This window comes from Peromyscus leucopus, chromosome 18, assembly GCF_004664715.2.
Source record: "Peromyscus leucopus breed LL Stock chromosome 18, UCI_PerLeu_2.1, whole genome shotgun sequence".
Taxonomy (NCBI): Eukaryota; Metazoa; Chordata; class Mammalia; order Rodentia; family Cricetidae; genus Peromyscus; species Peromyscus leucopus.
Genome location: NC_051078.1, coordinates 40,528,670 through 40,546,643, shown reverse-complemented (window position 1 = coordinate 40,546,643; position 17,974 = coordinate 40,528,670). Strand labels below are relative to the sequence as shown.

Below are 17,974 nucleotides of genomic sequence, written 5' to 3'. Positions count from 1 at the left end.
ATTAAGAGACTTCACCTATCTTTAGAATCTCCAGCCACCCACAGTTTTGCTTTCCCCATATGATTAGGTAATATCTTTGATCCTTAAACCTAAGTTTTATGTCATTAAGCCCTACTTGAAAGGAATCACATGAGCTTCGGCAGCACAAACCTCAGGCTTCACAGCTTTTACGCCGTGGCCTCAACTTAAAACTTTTCAGAACACAGCTATGTCTCCCGAGACTGTAGAGCAACCTCAACAGCCTGCATATTGAGGATCCTGATGCCAGCAAGAAACTGCAATAAAACACGCGTCCTGAGACTGCCCTGTGTCACTGGGGCACTAGGAGAACATTAATCCTACTGAAATCAATCTTGTATCTCATTGCCTAAAGGACTCTCCAAAGACTTCAGATCGATGAAAACAACAGAAAAACTCCAAATGCTCTAAAAGGAAAATTACAGTAGAAAGTATATGCTTTGGCAATCAATATCTTCAGATATCTGTGCTGTGAAGATTTAAGAGACAAGCCAGAATGTGGTACTAATACATATGAGTATGTCTGGAACACGGAGGACAAGCGTAGTCGGAAGTAATTCTATTTCAGTTCAAGTCAGAAAGTCTTCCGAGGATCCTCAACACAGCCCTGGCCTACAGTCCAGCTGCTGCTGCTACTTTGTCTGCAAACCTTGGGATTTTATGGTCCAGCAAATTTATATGGCTCTGTAAGGCAGAATAGTGGTACTCCAAATATGTCTGCTGTCTAATCTCTAGACTTTTTCCATGTACCAATCTGTATGGCAAAGAGGAATTATATTGCAGACAGAATTGAGGCTGTTCATTGGCTGACGTGAAGGAGGAGAATGCTAAGGTTTAAATGTGGTTTGACAACTGGTGTCAGGATATTAAAAAGTGCCGGAATCTTTTAGAGGAGGTCTTGAGATGTAGGAGTGGAAATGTTCCCACAGGAGTTGTTAGAAAAGAACAAACCTGCCCTCTCCCCATTAACTTGTGTTTCTCCAACTGCCATGTGATGTCTCTCCAGATCTTACTCTATTAGCTAAAACACCCTCAACTGGAGCCAACACCAGGGCCATGGTCTTGGATGTCTAGAACTGTGAGCTAAATGCATATCTTTTCTTCACACAGTTTCCAGTCTCAGGTATCTTATTACTGCAACACAAGGTGGACTAAGACAGGGATTTTTTTCTGGAATTTCCAGGCGGGCCTAATGTAATCACAAGGACACACAGAACTGGAAAAGGTGGGCAAATGTCAGGGAAGAAGATTCGATAACAGAATCTTGATAATGATATAATGCTTTCAATAGAGAGGAAGGGGTCTTAAGTCAGGAACGCAGCAGCCTCTAGAAGTTAGAAAGGACAGAGAAATATATCTGCCCCATAGTCTCCAGAAAGGGATATAGTCCTGACATACCCTGATTTTTATCCCATTAAGACCCATATGAACTAGATACGGTCATTATCCACATTTTCATAGCAGGGTGAAACTGAGGCACATAATTCCTAGACACTTATTTACCACTGATTCCAGTGCTTGGATTCTGAAGCCAGGCTCTCTGGCCTAGTCCTCTCTTGTTCCTATATAGGAGTTTCCTACGGCAGATACAACAAATCACCACTAAACTAGTTGCTTGAAATAAGAACGTGCATTGCTGTAGTCTTTGAAGGTGACAGTCCAATGTGGAAATCCAACCACTTGCACAGCTGGATAGTTCTTTGTGGAGAGGCTCATCCTGTGCATTATAAGGTGGTTAGCAGTGTTCTGGGCCTCTACCTCACAGAGGCCAGGAGCAGTACCCACTCCTAAGCTGTGACATTTAAACACGTTTTAAGGCACTGCACAATTCCACCTGGCTGATGCTCACTGGTTTATAATTTGTAGCTGATTGCCACTAGCTAAAATCTAAGCTCTAAGAGAGTACAATCTAATGAAAATAATTGATGCTGACAGTGATAGAAATAAAGAAGAACTGGAAAATATTCCTATGTGTAGCTAGCGTACATTTTGAAAGGCAATTCAAAATAGATCCATTTCTTGGAAGATTTTCTGCATATGCATTATAAATAGTAACACAACTCTCCCCTATTTCCATTTTTTATATCTAGCACCCATAGAAAATCTTTATTATGGGTATTGACCTTAGAAAGCAATTTTCTTGAAGATGTTTCTGCTAACATCTTTTTAAGAATAAAGGGCAGTGTGATACTTAAGCAGAGTAACATCCCCAGGAATGAGATGAAGAGGAATAAATTAATGGTCAAATGGACGTGTGTACCACAGTCATCAGATGCCTGTGGAACTTCATTTATCAGATCTGGAGACTGTCTGGCATGAAGGACAGAGGCACAGTGATTCTCCAGGCAGTGAGGAGGGCTCCAATTTTTTGTACCACTCTGCCATCAGCACCAAAGGAAAACCTAGCAAGGTGTGGAGAGATGTCTGATCATCCCAAGGTGGAGAAGGGACGTGACTAGTATCTAGTGGAGGCCAGGATCCTGTTAACTATCTTATAATGTATAAGGTGGCTCTCCACAACAAAGCATTAGCCCCATACAGGGGGCCTCCATGTCTGGGCTAGAATTCCTTCTTCATCACTGCCTAGTTTCTTTAATAAGCCTGATTTCTTTTTCCTCCTGCAAAGACTGGCAAGCTAGCATCCCAGCATTTCCTGAGTTAGGGACAAGTGCATGACTGAGCTTTGGGTCCCGCAATGTGGGTACAGGGCTACAGACAGTGTCTAAGCCTGGCCCAGGAAGACATGACCTTCGTAAGAAACCATCCATTTCTCTTTTCTCGTCTAGAAGGAACCTAGGGTGGCAGGAGTAGTAGACATGAGCCTAAGTACCCGAGTGGCTACGTGGAGCAGGCATGCTGTACCTTCTTTTCTGAGAAGGAGCCACATTAGCCAGGGTTGTTAACAACAGCTAAACTTCTATAATATTAAATCACCACTGTGTGTGTCCAGGGAGGTGACTCTGTGCCTTGTGTTCCTCATCTGGATGATGATGATACTGATATCTGTGACCATACAAGGATTTTTTAGGAGTATTTACACAAAACTCTTAGGATCCTATCTGCCATACAGAAAGTTTATCTTTTCACTAATAGGTGTATCTTTGGTGATACCATGTAAAATAACCAAGTGCCATCTTAGACCTATGAAGGTGCTTACCTACAAGTTTGCTTTCATTTATTCTAAAATGTAGATACATCCATTCTTATCACTCTGCAAAAAACTCAACTCCAATGGACCAAAGTCCTCAACACAAAACCAGATAAACTGAACCCGATAGAAGAGAAAGTAGGGAATAGCCTTGAATTCACTGACAGAGGAGATGACTTTCTGAACAGAACCCCATTAGTAGCATAGGCACCAAGATAAGTATTTAATAAATTGGACCGCATGGAACTGAAATGCTCCTGCACTGCAAAGGACATTGTCATTCAGACAATGTAGCAGCTACAAAATGGGAAAAGATTTTTTTTTTTTACTAACTACACATTTTATAGAGGACTAATATCCAAAATAAATAAAGAACTCAGAAAACTATCTATTATGAAAAGAAATAACCCAATTAAAAATGGGGTATAGATCTAAACAGAGAATTCTCAAATTCAATGAAACTCAAATAACTGAGAAACACTTTAAGTAAATGTTCAACATCCTTAGCCATCAAGGGAAATGTAAATCAAAATTACTTTGAGATTTCATCTTACAAGTTAGAATGGCTAAGATCAATAAAAGAAATGACAGCTCAGGCTGTAAAGGATGTAGAGTAAGGGGAGCACTCATTCATTGCTGGTAGGAGTGCAAATTTGTACGGCCACTATGAAAATCAGTGTGGTGGTTCCTCAGGAAGATGGGAATTGATCTACCTCAAGATTCAGCCATAGTACTACAGGGAATACCCAAAACACACTTTATCCTACCACAGAAGCATGTTCATTGCTGCTCTACTCATAATAGCCAATTATTGGGAAAACCTAGATGTCCCTCAACAGAAAATTTGGTACATTTACACAATGGAGTGTTATTCACATTTAAAAAAATGACATTATGAAATTTACAGGCAAATAGATGGAACTAGAAAAAAATCATCCTGAGTGAGGTATCCCAGACCCCAAAAGACAACGAGAGTATGTATTCGTTTATATGTGGATATTAGCTGTTAAGTCAATGATAACCAAGATACAATCTGTAGTAGAACCACAGAGTTAGGAATAGAGTAAAGGACTTGGGGAAATAGATCTTGTTAGGAAAGGAAAATAGAATAAATAGTTATGGATTGTTGTGGGATGTTTTTCTGTATGATGTGAATATGTGTTGCTATGATTGGTTAATAAAGAAGCTGCTCTGGCCTGTGGTGAGTCAGGATATAGCCAGACAAGAAATTCGAGAGAGAGAGAGAGAGAGAGAGAGAGAGAGAGAGAGAGAGAGAGAGAGAGAGAAGAAAAGGCTGAGGTGGAGGAGACATTATCCTGCCATCCAGGGAGCAGCATGTAATGGCACACAGGTAAAGCCACAGAACACGTGGTGACATAGATGAACAGAAATGGGCTGAGTTTAGTTATAAGAGTTAGCTAGCCAGAAGCTTGAGCCATAGGCCATGGCCATACAGTTTGTAATTAATATAAGCATCTGTATGTTTATTTGGGTCTGAGTGGCTACAGGTCTGGGTGGGACACAGGAAAACTTTCCAGCTACAATGAATTAATGGATGGAGGGACTGGAATGGGAGGGTCATATAGGTAGGAGGAGGAGAGAAGGGTATGAGGGAAGGAATACAGAGAGAGATGGTCAAAATTAAGGACTATTTGAGGGGTAGTGTTGAAACTTAATAAGGTAGAAGCTTCCTAGAATAAATAACATATATTAAGGCAATCTAAAAGAAATCACCAAGTAATGGGAGAGACAGAGCCCCAAAGCTTCTAGGACTGTGACTGAGTTGCTTCTCATTAAATTATGGGCCAAAGGGATCCCATAGGAACTCCCAAACAACCCAGGACGTTGCTAAGACTATAGGCTGCTCTCCACAAACTGACAGCAAGCCCCATTGCTGAAAACAACACCTATACCACTCAGCAAACATGGAGAGGTCAAGTAGATACCTTCAGACAGCCTTCACCTCTATGCTCCAACATCTCTGGTCCATGAAGGAATTCTGCACACTGTCATAAGACAAGTGCAAACCCAACCCAGCCACAAAACCTTTGATCTACAATGGTGTCCAGCCAGAAAGATATACTAGTAGCACAGACTCTGTGAGAGTAACCAACCAATACCTGATTTTACTTAAGGCCCACTCCATGAGATGGAGCCCATACACGACACTACTTGGGTGACCAAGAATATGAGACTAGATAGCCCAGGGACCTAGGGTTAAACCATACTACTGCTCTAAAAAACGTAGCATTAAGATGACTTCTAGTGACATACTTTTATACTTATAGATCAGAGCCTTGTTCAGGAATCATCAGAGAAACTTCCTCCTGCAACAGATAGGAACAAATACAAAGACCCACAGCCAGACATGATGCAGAGAGTGAGAGACCTTGGAACACTCAGTCCCTGGAACATTCAGCCCTAAATAGGATGTCTCCACCAAATTCCTGCCCTCAGGGCTCAGGAAACTCTGCTGAAGAAGAAGCAGAAAGAGTCTAAGAGCTAGAGGGAATGGAGGACACCAAGAAGACAAACCCCTTGAAATCAACATGCTGAAAGTTCACATGAACTCAGAGAGACCGAGTCAGCATGCACAGTGTCTACAGGGTCTGCCCCAGGCCCTCTGTGTATGTATTGAGGCTTCCAGCTTAGTGTTTTTACGGATTCTTGAGTATGTGAACAAGTGGGTCTGTTTAAATGCCTTCTCTTGGGTTCCTTTTCTTCTTTTTGTTTTATCCAATTCCAATGTGTTAGGTTGTGTTTCATTATTATGTATTATATTACATTATATTATTATCCCTTAGGAGCTTGTTTGTTTTCTAATGAGAGACAGAAAGGGGGTGGATCCAGATGGAGGAGAGGTGGAAAGGAACTGGGGGGAAGTGGGGGAGGGGATGGATGTAATTAGGATATGTTATGTGAGGAAAAAATAAAACTACTTTCAATAAAAGGGAAAAAAGAAAAATAACATTTCACTACAGAGAAATCAAAAAGCATTACACAGTGAGATTAGCCAGACCTGAACTCTATACATCTCAATAAACTTCTATATCGTTAGAATAGTCTGGCCATGTTGAAGCTATGGTGCTTCTGACTGGATTTTACAGTCTCATGATCAGTTATACTTTTCTGCACTTATCCACTGTCATGAGATATTGTGGGCCATGATGCAAATATAGCAGTAGCAATTGATAATTCAGATGTCAACCCATCAGATGAAAAATTCTCTGATGGAGGAGAATCCCATTTGAGCAAGGCTAACGGGACCATTGACTCTGAAAACTGTTGCTCCTGTCTGTAATATCACATGTGCAAAAATAGCAATGGTATCTCCCTAATACTTGCATTGTAATGTGTAATCTTGTAAGATATATATATATATACACACACATATATATCTATATATATCATACAAGATTATATATATATACATTTATGTGTGTATGTATATATATATATACATACACACATAAAATTTTATGATTGCATCTCAATCTTATGGGCATATATATCTATGGATGGTCAGAAAGATGACCTCTCATTAAGGTGTATAATTTTGATATATAGAAAATATATTAAAATATGCTTCATAATTATATATTTATATTGTTCCACAAGGACTATAAGACATTTAAAAGCCTATTTTGTTCCTTTAACTCCCAGTCTAAGACAAGCTACATACATTTTGCTGATTTGAAACCTCAAAGCAGATTCAAATTAGACTGAATATTTCTGTAAATGGATCATAAGTTAAAAATTTTATAGATATGCATAAGTCACAGGTGTCTAACTAAGGTTATTAACATAAACCAACCTAAAATGTTATACCAATTCTTCACTTGCCAAGTCAGGCCGATAAAGACCTGCTTCCCTGTATAGATTTCTCAGGAGCCTGTCTCATGGGCATTGTGCCCCTGGCCTCAGGTCAGAGTTTATATACAAGGGACCTTGAAGCCAGGCATTGCCATGGTTATTCACCCCCCTCAGTTATTTTATTGCAAAAAGTTTTGCAGTTGAATACATATGTAAGCTGTAGAGAATTGGAGGAGAGGAGAGATAGAGAAAATTGGAATCGAGAGAATTAGAACGAGAAGGAATTAGAACTTAGAAGGAATTAGAAACTAGCAGAAATTGTAACACAGGTAGAACTGACACTTGTAGCAGTATAATTAGAGTGATAACAAAGGAATATACAGCCAAAGAATCAGAGAGCATGACCTGAACAGGTCACATATGAATTTATTCCGTTCCTAGAAAATATCCCTCAGATAAAAAGAAGACTTAAATTAAGTTTCGTTACACTGTGGACCTTTTCCTCAAACCCTATTTGCAGCCTTGGAGCTGGTCTCCATGGGCTTCATTAATTCATCCCAAAACAGAAAGCACAAAAAAGAAAGCTACAGATCCATGTTTAAGTAGAGTGGTAGGCCACCTGTTTGCTTTTTAAACTGATTCTCAATTTCAGTTCTTTCTTGTGTAATAACAATTCAAAGTGTAAAAGTTTTTTATTCTGTGCTGCCTTTATTTTTTTCCTTTTTTTCTTTAATTTGTTCATTTACTAAACAAATGTTGAGTACCTATTTGTATGTTAGGTATTGTATTAGATTGGATATGATTGTAGGCAAAACCAGACAGGGCCTATGCCCCCAGAGTATTTGCAGTTTGCCTGAAGAGACCTGAATTAACAAAAAAATGCTGAAAAATTGGTAAATTTCAAATGCAGAGTGTTATCTAAGAACTATGCTATTTGGCTGCGGGGGGGGGGGGTGGTGGCTCTGTCAGTCAAGTACCTGCAGCTTGACATGAAGATCTGAGTTTGGATCCCAGTACTCACATCAAAAGCTAGATGTCTTGGTCCACACCTGTAACCCCATTGGTGGGGAGGTGGAGACACGAGGATTCTTGGGGTTTGCTGGCTAAGGAAACCTAGGCAAATCAGTGATCTTCTCAGTGACCAGACCCTGTCTCCAAAAGGAAAGTGGACATGGAGTAACACACCTGAGATCGACCTCCATATGCATGCACACATGCACACGTACCACACACACATCCCCCACCTTCTCTCACTCCCCCTCTCAAAACCGTGTTTCTATAGAGTGAAGAACAAATCTATTTGATCTTTAGAATGACTGACAGGAAGCGAGGGAGACAGGGTGGCTTCTCTCGGAAGAAACCTTCTCCAGGAGCTGAGTTCTGAAACTTGAACAGTTCATGACCTCATTATACGTAGGTCTAAAGAAGTTCATCTCACAGAAGGCCAGAGTGGAATGGTGGTTCCCAAAGGCTGGAAAAGCAAAGGGAAAGAGGGACGAGAAGGGGATGGTGAGCAAGCACAAGCCATGCTTGTGATAGTGTTCTTCTTAATAGGGTGAATACAGTCAGCAATAATCCACAGGGTAATTCAAACCAGTTACAAAAGCGGGTACCTAATGCATCTGTCAAGATACCATACAAGTTTACAGTGGCTATGGTATTGGCTGCCAACAACTGAGTAAGCATCGGTGCCATGAGCACTCGGGAATGATGGAGGCAGCGCATGTGGAGAAGAGACTTGAGTCCAGTCTGAGGTGAGTGTGCTAATTCCACTGCCTCTGTTCTTCACCCACACAGTGTGGTATCGGGTTCACATAGTCACTCATTCTTCCCACCGAACAAACCACAGTAAGCACTGACTGTAGGATTTGAAAATGGTGGGACTTGTAGTTTGAGAGCAAGAAAGTAAAACATACTATATTCAAAGAAAAAAAATACCATACTAAAAGGAAAAGAAAAAAATATTACCAAGACATGGAAGTTTGCATAGGCCTGGGAATCCCTGGTAGAGGTTGGAATCCATGGAAAGTTTTTCTGGGAGAAATGTCTTTGGTAAATCCCGAAAGAGGGGAGTCTAAGGAGAGGTTGTTCCAGGTGGAAGGAGGAACTAGTGTAGGAGGGAAGAGAAAAGCACAAGGTGACTTAAGGAGGTCAGAGCTCAGCACAGCTAAAGCACAGGCCTGGGAGGCAGAGGTAGGAGCTCCTGAGTATTTGTTTTTAACACTTTCCCATTCTGATTATGATTTATTAACCTTGCAGTTCTATTTCATCCATCACATTCATGATCCACAACTTCCATCATTCCAGCACACGCACAAAGTTGACTTTTGCAAAATCAACACATCGCACCAGCCCTTGGTATGCATGTGGAAAGCTGGGATCTCATGTCACAGCTCCCAGAGCTCATGAAACAGCTATTTCTGATTAGATTAATCCCATTAATCCCATCCTCAAAACATCTTTGGGGAGTTTTGTTTTCTAATTATATCAATAATTGTTTCCAACTTGGCAGGCAGCATTCTTCACATCTTACTTTTACACACCAATCCAAGGGATGCTACCCGTGTGGCACAATGATTTTCAAACAGCAAGACATTCCCATCACCCATACTATCTAGGACCTTGCTTAAGTTTTCATGTCCCATTGGCATGATATCATTGCCTCTGTTCTCTCGGTGCCCCTGAACTCGGGTAATTATGATTGTTTATTTCAGCTGCCCTTCTCCTTTTCTTCTTTAGCTGCTCTGCCTCAAGTCTCAGCTTGGTCTCCTTTTTTTGAACAACAATGCTAGGCCCTCTGCACACCTTGTAACCGAATCTGCGGAAATATTTATAGAACACGACTTGTGGTTTCCCAAGCATCCTACCCAGTGTCCGTGCTCTTTCCTACCTTACCATCTCTTATTCTTAGGATATGTTGCCTTCTTTACCTAGCTGGCCAAGTCTGTATCTGTGTGAACCATTCCTTAGTAATCAACCTTCATCATTTACCAACATCTTTCCAAATCAGGAGCGCCTCTACTCTGCTTTTAAAGGTGCATTATTGGACTAGTTGCAGTTATTTCAAACACAGTATCTATTACCATGCTGGAGTCAAAACCATGTTATTTGGCTTATATTCAGATAACGCCTGCAAAGGCGCAGACATTGAGTTAGTGGCTGCTGAACTAATTATTTATTCCCTGAACTGACCTGCACATGTGTTGAAAGGCTCTGAGACAGCAGAATACCATGATCCCCATATATTATCACCCTTGAATTGTTCCGTATTTAAAAATACTTAACCAAAATATAATTCTTGTTTGTGATCTCTAGTAATATTGGAGGGTATCTAGATGCTTCTTTTAAGTTTGAGAGACATGAAGACTAGCATTGTCCTACAGTAAGGACATTAGGCACACAACAGGCGAGAAGATGGTGGTGGTACACCTTCCCCTCCATTTGCTCTGCTCCCTTAAAACAACCTAAAACTTCCACTGGAGTATTCCATATACTCCACTGATAACCCTGTCTACCTGTTTACCCATCCATCCATCTCTCTGTCCCTCCACCCACCTTTCCACTCTATCCTTCCATCTACCTATCTATCCATCCATTTACCCACCTATCCATGCATATATCCATCATCCCCAAACATTGAGCTCTTCCTACACTGTGCAAGGCAAACTTCCAGTCATCTAAGAAGCAAAGGCAAATTGTGACAGCAAACCAGTCTCCACTTGTGAAGGATTAAAACATCAATCACTGCTCTAAAAAGACCTCCCAGGATCGAAATGAAAAAGCAGAAACATGTTAGCTTTTCTCTCTTTCTTGAGAAAACACCCATAGATTCTGATCTTTGGATTAATATCGAGTACCATCTGATTGCTAATTTCCGTGGAGGCCTTTGGGCTGTGAGCTTCCTGTTTTATATGTCCAAGTAATGAACCATCAGACCTATGGGGATGCAGGGTTTGTTTATTTCACAGGCTTTCCCATGGCTTCTCTTGTACTACATCGATCTTCCCCAGCACAACACATTTCAATGCAGACCATCTATACATCGTTTTTCTTCTCTCCTTGGCTCCCAGAGTTTAATTGATTTTTTTTTTCTGTTGCTAAAACATGCACTCACCTTGCATTCCCTGCACCTTCTTGACAACTGCCATTTGGCTTACATTTTTTTTTTTTTTTTAAAAAAAAAAAAAAAAGATCAGAATTGGCAACCTATTTGTAAAACAATCTGTCACTCCTTTCCATCCCTCAGGTAAGTCATTTTCACTGAAGTTGTCACCAGGTTGGGCACAGGGAAGGCCAGGGATTCCCGAGTCTGTCTGAATGTAGGCTGGGCTGACCTGATCAATGCTCTCTTTGGGAGGCTGCTCTTCTCCCCAGCTGTATATAGTCTGTGGGATGCTTTTCTCTGCCATTGCCTACCCTGCCTCTTCCCATCATTCCTTGTCATCCTAGGAAGCTCAGGGTAAATTCTTGATTGCTTTTGCAACTCTTTCCAGGCCACATTACTCAGTCAACATTTTCTTTCTGCCCGAGTGACAAAAGTGACTGATGGATGAGCTGGCAAGTGGGCTGCCAGGGTACGTGGCTCTCCCTGCGGTCACTTGCTGAACTACTGAAGGAAAGGAGAACCGAGCAGCAAACCGCAGTGAAAGCAAGCAAACACACTAAACTTTCATTCAGTATGGAAGGCACGTTCCACTTCCTCTGTCTGGACTCTGAGCACTGGGAACGGACAGAGCCACAGACAGAAAGAATCTGGGTCTCTGAGTCACCATGGAGAGGGTCAGTCACCAAACACACTGGACCACTTGAAGCCTCCTGAGATGGGTGGGTCATGGTTACACCCCCCACCCCACCCCCGACTGGTATAAAAGGGATAAGGACTAAAGGCTCGAGAGACAAAAGTCTTTACGTCGCCCCGCCCACAGGGGCAGGCCCCGCCCACCATGCTGTCCATCCTTCCACAGACGCAGGCTTTCCCACCGAACACTCACTGATGGATCCTTTGCTGGCTGAAAGGGGCAGTGTAGCAGTCATTCTCCTCCAGGTCTGGCAGTGTCTCCTTGTCCAGCCTCATTGGCTTCTTAGGTAACCATCTCCGAAACCTGCTTATTTGTTTATCGATCCTGTGGTACATGGAAGGCAAGACCAAAGGGTACAGCACGTCAGCATCACCCTGAAACACAGGAGGGAAGTCTCCACGGAGTCACAGAGACAACGCCGCTCCCTCCAGGGATTCTCACTACACTCAGAGCAGTCTCATTCTTCCAGATGGAGAGAAGACAGCTGGGGACCTGGTATGCGTTCAGGTTCACTAAGTGGCCTCAACATCACTATCTTTAAACAGATTTGGATTACGTATTCACCCGCATGTTAATGAATGCTGAACTGGTTGCAGGTGGGAAGGCTCTGGAAAAGGAAGTAGTGAGCCCTTTTCAACATCACATGTGACATTTTGTAGAGGCTAGCAACGCAATTTGTGTCTAGAAAAGGTGAGGTCAGAGAAGAGTGTTAGCTGGGGTTAACTTGGGGCTGGGGCAATAGTACACCCCGACTGTGCACAGACAACATGCGGTCCTGATTTTGGCTCTCTGCCCGTCACACCTTCTCTGACAAGACAGCAGGGCAGATAGCTGCCTCTTTAGCTTTTGCCATGCTTTTCAAAGTGCAGAGTTCTCCTGTCCCTGGGGTACCAGGGCACACAGGTGTCACTCGGGCCACTGTGCACAAAAACGTCAGGCGAAAGGGAACAGGCTGGTGATGGATTGTGGTTTATAAAAGACGTTTTCCAGACTGACATTACCCTCAGTCATCCTGACTACTGAACACACCTACCTTCCAACTGGCCAGTTAATAGAAATAGCTCAGCCTTGCTCATAGAAACAACTAGAAGGATCAAAATGTGTATTTAAAATGTGTGTGCATTGCACCTTAGTATCTGTACTACGGAATGTGTTCTCTGGGCGAGGAAGTACATATACCAAGCAGCGTCTGTGTGAGGTAGGACACACAGGTGCCGTTTGCACTTTACACATACAAAAGAGACCCCAAATTAGCCAGACTAGACTCTTGATTTTAGGGATCACTGTGTTTGCTGGCAAAGGGGTTTACATGTGAGGGACACAGAAGAAACACATATCCCTAAAGAAGAAGATATCTTAATGCTTTCTATATCTATTAACTGAAAACACAGTATTTGGGCAGGATTTATTTTTTTCCAATTAAAACATTTGTACACCAACTTATCATTTTAAGCAAACATGATGGTTATCGTTGTAGATAACTTTGACTGCGCTAAGGGATGTCCAGGTAGTTGGTAAAAACATTACTTTAGTTATGCTTCTGAGCATGTTTCCAGAAGAGGCCATGGCAGAGTGAGTCAAGACTTTGGCCATCACTAGTACACATCATTAAAAATGTTGAGATCCCTCATAGAAGCAGAAGGTGAATGGCAGATAAATAGAAGCTCAAAAAGCAAATTTATCTTCTGCCTCCAACACCCGGGCTCCAAGTCCTTTATATATGGACTAGGACTGTGAGATTTCCTAGATCATGGCTAGCAGACTGCAGTTAATAGGATTTCTAGCCTCCACAGTCTTGTGAAGCTCTGTTGTAAAGCCCTATGTGAGTCTGAAGGACAGAGATAGTAGTGCTGATATCTGAGGGCAGGAGACAGTGGATGTGCCAGCTGAAGCAGAGAACAAATTTGCTATTTTCCATCCTTTGATTCTATTAAAGTTAGGTCCTCAATGGACCAGATGGTGTCCAACCACTTTGATAATGGCCAACTTAGTTTTAAATTCTTTAAAAATACTATTTTAAAAATTTTATATGTATGGAGTATTTTCCCTACACATATTTCTGTGCACCACACACATGCAGAGTCTATGGGTTGGATCCTCTGTATCTGGAATTGCAAATGGTGGTGAGTTGACATGTGGACACTAGGAATTGAATTCAGGTCTTCTTGAAGAGCAGCCAGTGCTTTTAACTGTTGAACCATCTCTCCAGCCCCAGTGGGCCAACTTCTTACTCACTCTACTGTTTTAAATGCTCATCTTGACTGGAAACACCCTCATAGACACATTGCCAAGTAATATTTTTTCCAGGTATCTGGAAATCCTGTGGCCTAGGCAAAGCAGCACAAAAAATAATGGTAATTTTTTTGTACTATTTCCTTTATTCTCAGCATAATCAAGCTTCATCATGCCAACTCTGTCTAGTGGTAGCTGTACTCTGGCAGAGTCCCTAAATGAATACTCAAGCTACCTTAGATTGTTTTGCTCATAAAAAACCCTTTTTATCCCCTCATATACAGAGAAGTTAGAATTCTGCCCCAGGTTCATGGAACCAGGAAAGAAGAGTAGATTGAAAGAGCCTAGGAGAGAGAGAGAGAGAACGTTCTTATCTCCATCACTTTTCTTCCTGTTTAAAGATACCTAAAGACATGAATATACACAACAGTAATATTTAGAATGCAGTGAGATGATGTGCCTTAGCGGAGCAGCATGACACAGCAGTTGAGAACATGAACTCTGATGTCTGAGTGTCAGGATTAAAATCCCGGCTTTGTAAATGTAAACAGCACCACTTCGTACAAGTAGACTAGCTTTGCTTTGCCTCAAGCACTTTGATCTTTAAAATGGGCATTATGATAACATCCAGTTCACAGGGTTATAAATGAACAGGGATATAGATTACGTATATTACACATATTATTCTTCGGAACAGTGTCTGATAAACAGTAAGTGCTGGCTTCTATTACCATGTCTTAACCATTTCTAATAATACATAAGAATTTAAGCAAGCAGTTGGGAAAGATGGCAGGCTATAAATTGCCTCCCTGTTACCACATTAGGGAGAAGAACCAGTGCATGGAGGAATAGACGTGGCTCCACGAGAAAGAAAGAACATCAGAAGTTCACAAAAGTGCTAATGAAACTCGTCAAAGGTGCCAACAAACAGATAAGGTCATGTTAAGAAGAAACAGAGTTATATACAGCTCAAGCCATAGAACGTTCTGCTTCGGGAGGGGAGGCAGAAGCCTTAGTCAAAGGCAGTTGATGGATCTGGTGAGAAAAGACTGGTAGCCATACCTCAGGACACATCTACAACCCTCACAGGTGTCAATCAAGTTGGTGATTTTGGTAAGACAGCAACCCCTCTCAGGGACAGGCCAAACATGGAGAGGGAATCCATTTTACCACTGTATATGACTTAAAGGTCAGGGGCTGGGCACTGTCTTGAGGGGGAACCTATTGTTTAAAATGGAGCCATCCTAAGCTCTAAGCAATCATGGCAGTCATAAGCTAGGAAGATGAGTTTAACCTCCCTCAGTCCCAAAGCCAGAGACCACCTTATCAGGCAGTTGTGAGAGCTGTATACCAACAAGCTGAAGATGCAGTGCCGGATGCAGGAGGTTCAGAGTCCTCAGTCATTGTGGCCCAACAGAGCAACAGCAGAGTTGACAGCCCTCAGCCTAAGTCAGCAGATGGAATCAAATTCCGGAACCATTCTAACCTCCATCTACTGCTCTGTAGCCCGAGAACTCTGAGATGTAGCCCCCACTGTGAGCGATCAGTACGTAGAAGATGCTGAAAGTACAAAGACGGGTTCTTTCGCTATATAAATGCCAGTGCCATGACTGCTTCCCACACTTGCAATGAGCTTGGGAAATATTCCCCAGCTGGGGGAGATGTTTGGAGAATTTGGGGATGGTGAGAGAGAACTTGTGTCTAACTCACAGAATCCACAGAGAGGTGTGGGCAGTATAGGTCCCTGGTATGCAAAGAAGGGGGCCACCAAAGAGAAGACAGCTCTGGGAAACGTCAGACGCCTGTCAGACACAGACTCGATACAAGTGACATCACAGGAAGACAAGAGTCCACAGGCTCAGTTGACCCTACAGCACACTACATGTAACAGGAAGTCTCCAAGGCTCTGCAGACCAGGAACAAGCCACCCTAACACTCATTTAATTTGGTTCCCCATGCTTCTCCTTCAATTATTGTTATTACTACAGTTTAGTAGTGTTTTTACTGTACTGTAATAAAAATATTTATGCTTGTAATTCTTCCTTATGCAATTACCTAATTTCATTTAAGCATTTTTTTTTCACTTTCATTGACCAACCTTTTCTATTTTCCTTCCCTTCGTTTCTTTTTGGGGCCATGTCCCCCTTTTGCAGTCTGCCCTGCTGTTAGTAACATGTGGGGTTTATTTTGAAGACCTTGCTTGTATTTTTCACTGCCCTGCTGACATTACTTCTCTTTTTGGTCGTTGCTTTTTCTCTTCCCTAGTATTTCACTCTTTTCTCTTCCCTTCCACAACACTCCCTGCCACTTTCCCTCTCCTTTTTAATCAAACCTTGATTCTCCTTTATTTTCCCTCCCCCATCTCCTTTACTTTACTCACTAGTCACACGTTTATCTTAAATAATTTTTAGCTTCATAGCACATTTGTCTTAGTTTTCCCAGGTTCTATTTTTTTTTCTATTGGTGATAGAGGACCTTAGTCAATTTTAAGTATATTCCTGTGCCTTCCACACTTGGCTCTTACAGCGTTTGTTTACAATCTTAGTGGTGTTGAGGATTGAGCACTTGAGTAGAGGAGTATGGGAGAATATATTCAATATAATATATAGTAATATATACATTTATGAGAGCTTGAAAATAAAAAATCTTGGAAAAATAAACTTCTCAATAAGAAATCACCCCAAATTAGATTTATTGAGACAACCACACACACAAATTGCAACCTAGAAATATAAGAACACGAAAAAGCAAGGCATCCAGGTTCCTTTAAAACAGTGGTTCACAACCCATGTGCTGTGACCCATTGGGGTCCAACAACCCTTTCACAGGGGCTGCCTAGGACCATCAGAAAACACAGATATTCACATTACAGTTCATAACAGCAGCAAAATTACAGTTACAAAGTAGCAATGAAAATCATCTTATGGTTGTGGTCAGAATTAGGAAGGTGGAGAAGCAGTGCTCCAGAAGATCGGAACTCCTCAGCTCAGTAAACCACCTTGTGCCTAATACTAACATAAAGGAGAAAGAAAAAACAAATCATCTAGCCAACCAGGAAAATAACCCACAAAATTACTAGAACCTCAACAATAGGCTTAAATGTGAATAGCTCAACTATCAGCAAAGAGGAGAAGATGAGCTAATTTGATTAAGAAACAAGTACTAACAATCTATTGTCCCCAGAAAAATCCCTCACTGGCTAAGATATTCACAGAGATGGCATCAAAGGATAGCAGTTAATCTATTAAGCATAGTGTGGGGGGGGGAACCCCAAATAAGCCAAATAAACTGGTCTAGTCTACTCTAATGAGGAAATCGACGTCATGATAAAGCATCCAGAAGAAATAAAGCCTCTACATGTTAATAAAGGGAGCAATGTGTGTGTGCGCGCGCACACACACACACACAGAAACATATATATGTTTATGTATTAAAAAAATAGGGCTTCCAGTTTCATAAAACAAGTACTAATGAGCACAGAAGGTCACATAGACACTGACACAATTAAACAATAAGAGCAGATAGTTCAGTATTATACTCTCATCTTTACACAGAGCCTGGACTCAACAGAGATCTTCAGCACACTCTGACCAAAAGATACAGAATAAATGTCTTTTTAGCAGCCCATGGCATCCTCTCTAAACTAGACTTCATTCTAGGAAACTATATCAAAACTAACAAATACAACAGAATCACATAATTTTTTCTATCTTGTCAGACTGTAGGAGAATAAAATGAGAAATCAATAACCAGGGAAACTCAGAAACTACTAAAATACCTGGAGACTGAGGAATACAATCTTAGTAACCAGTGAGTCACTGAAAATATGAGGGATGACACTCAAAACTTCCTAGAATCAAATTAAAATGATGCCTAATTTATCAGACCCCTCTAAGGTAGTTCTAAGAAGAAAGCCTGTAACTATGAATGTTTGCTTTTAATATAACTAGAAAGGTCTGATAAA

General features: G+C 41.5%; 1 protein-coding gene across 3 annotated transcripts in view; it reads right to left on the bottom strand.

The window, feature by feature from the left end:
- The window catches only part of Ano4 (anoctamin 4), a 395,425-nt gene that overhangs the window by 95,618 nt on the left and 281,833 nt on the right, over positions 1–17,974 (bottom strand). For all 3 annotated transcript variants that reach the window (XM_037196832.1, XM_028880306.2, XM_028880308.2), the window contains one exon: positions 11,971–12,102. In XM_037196832.1, coding sequence (XP_037052727.1) covers positions 11,971–12,102 — 132 coding nt within the window. The remainder of the gene's footprint in view (positions 1–11,970; positions 12,103–17,974) is intronic.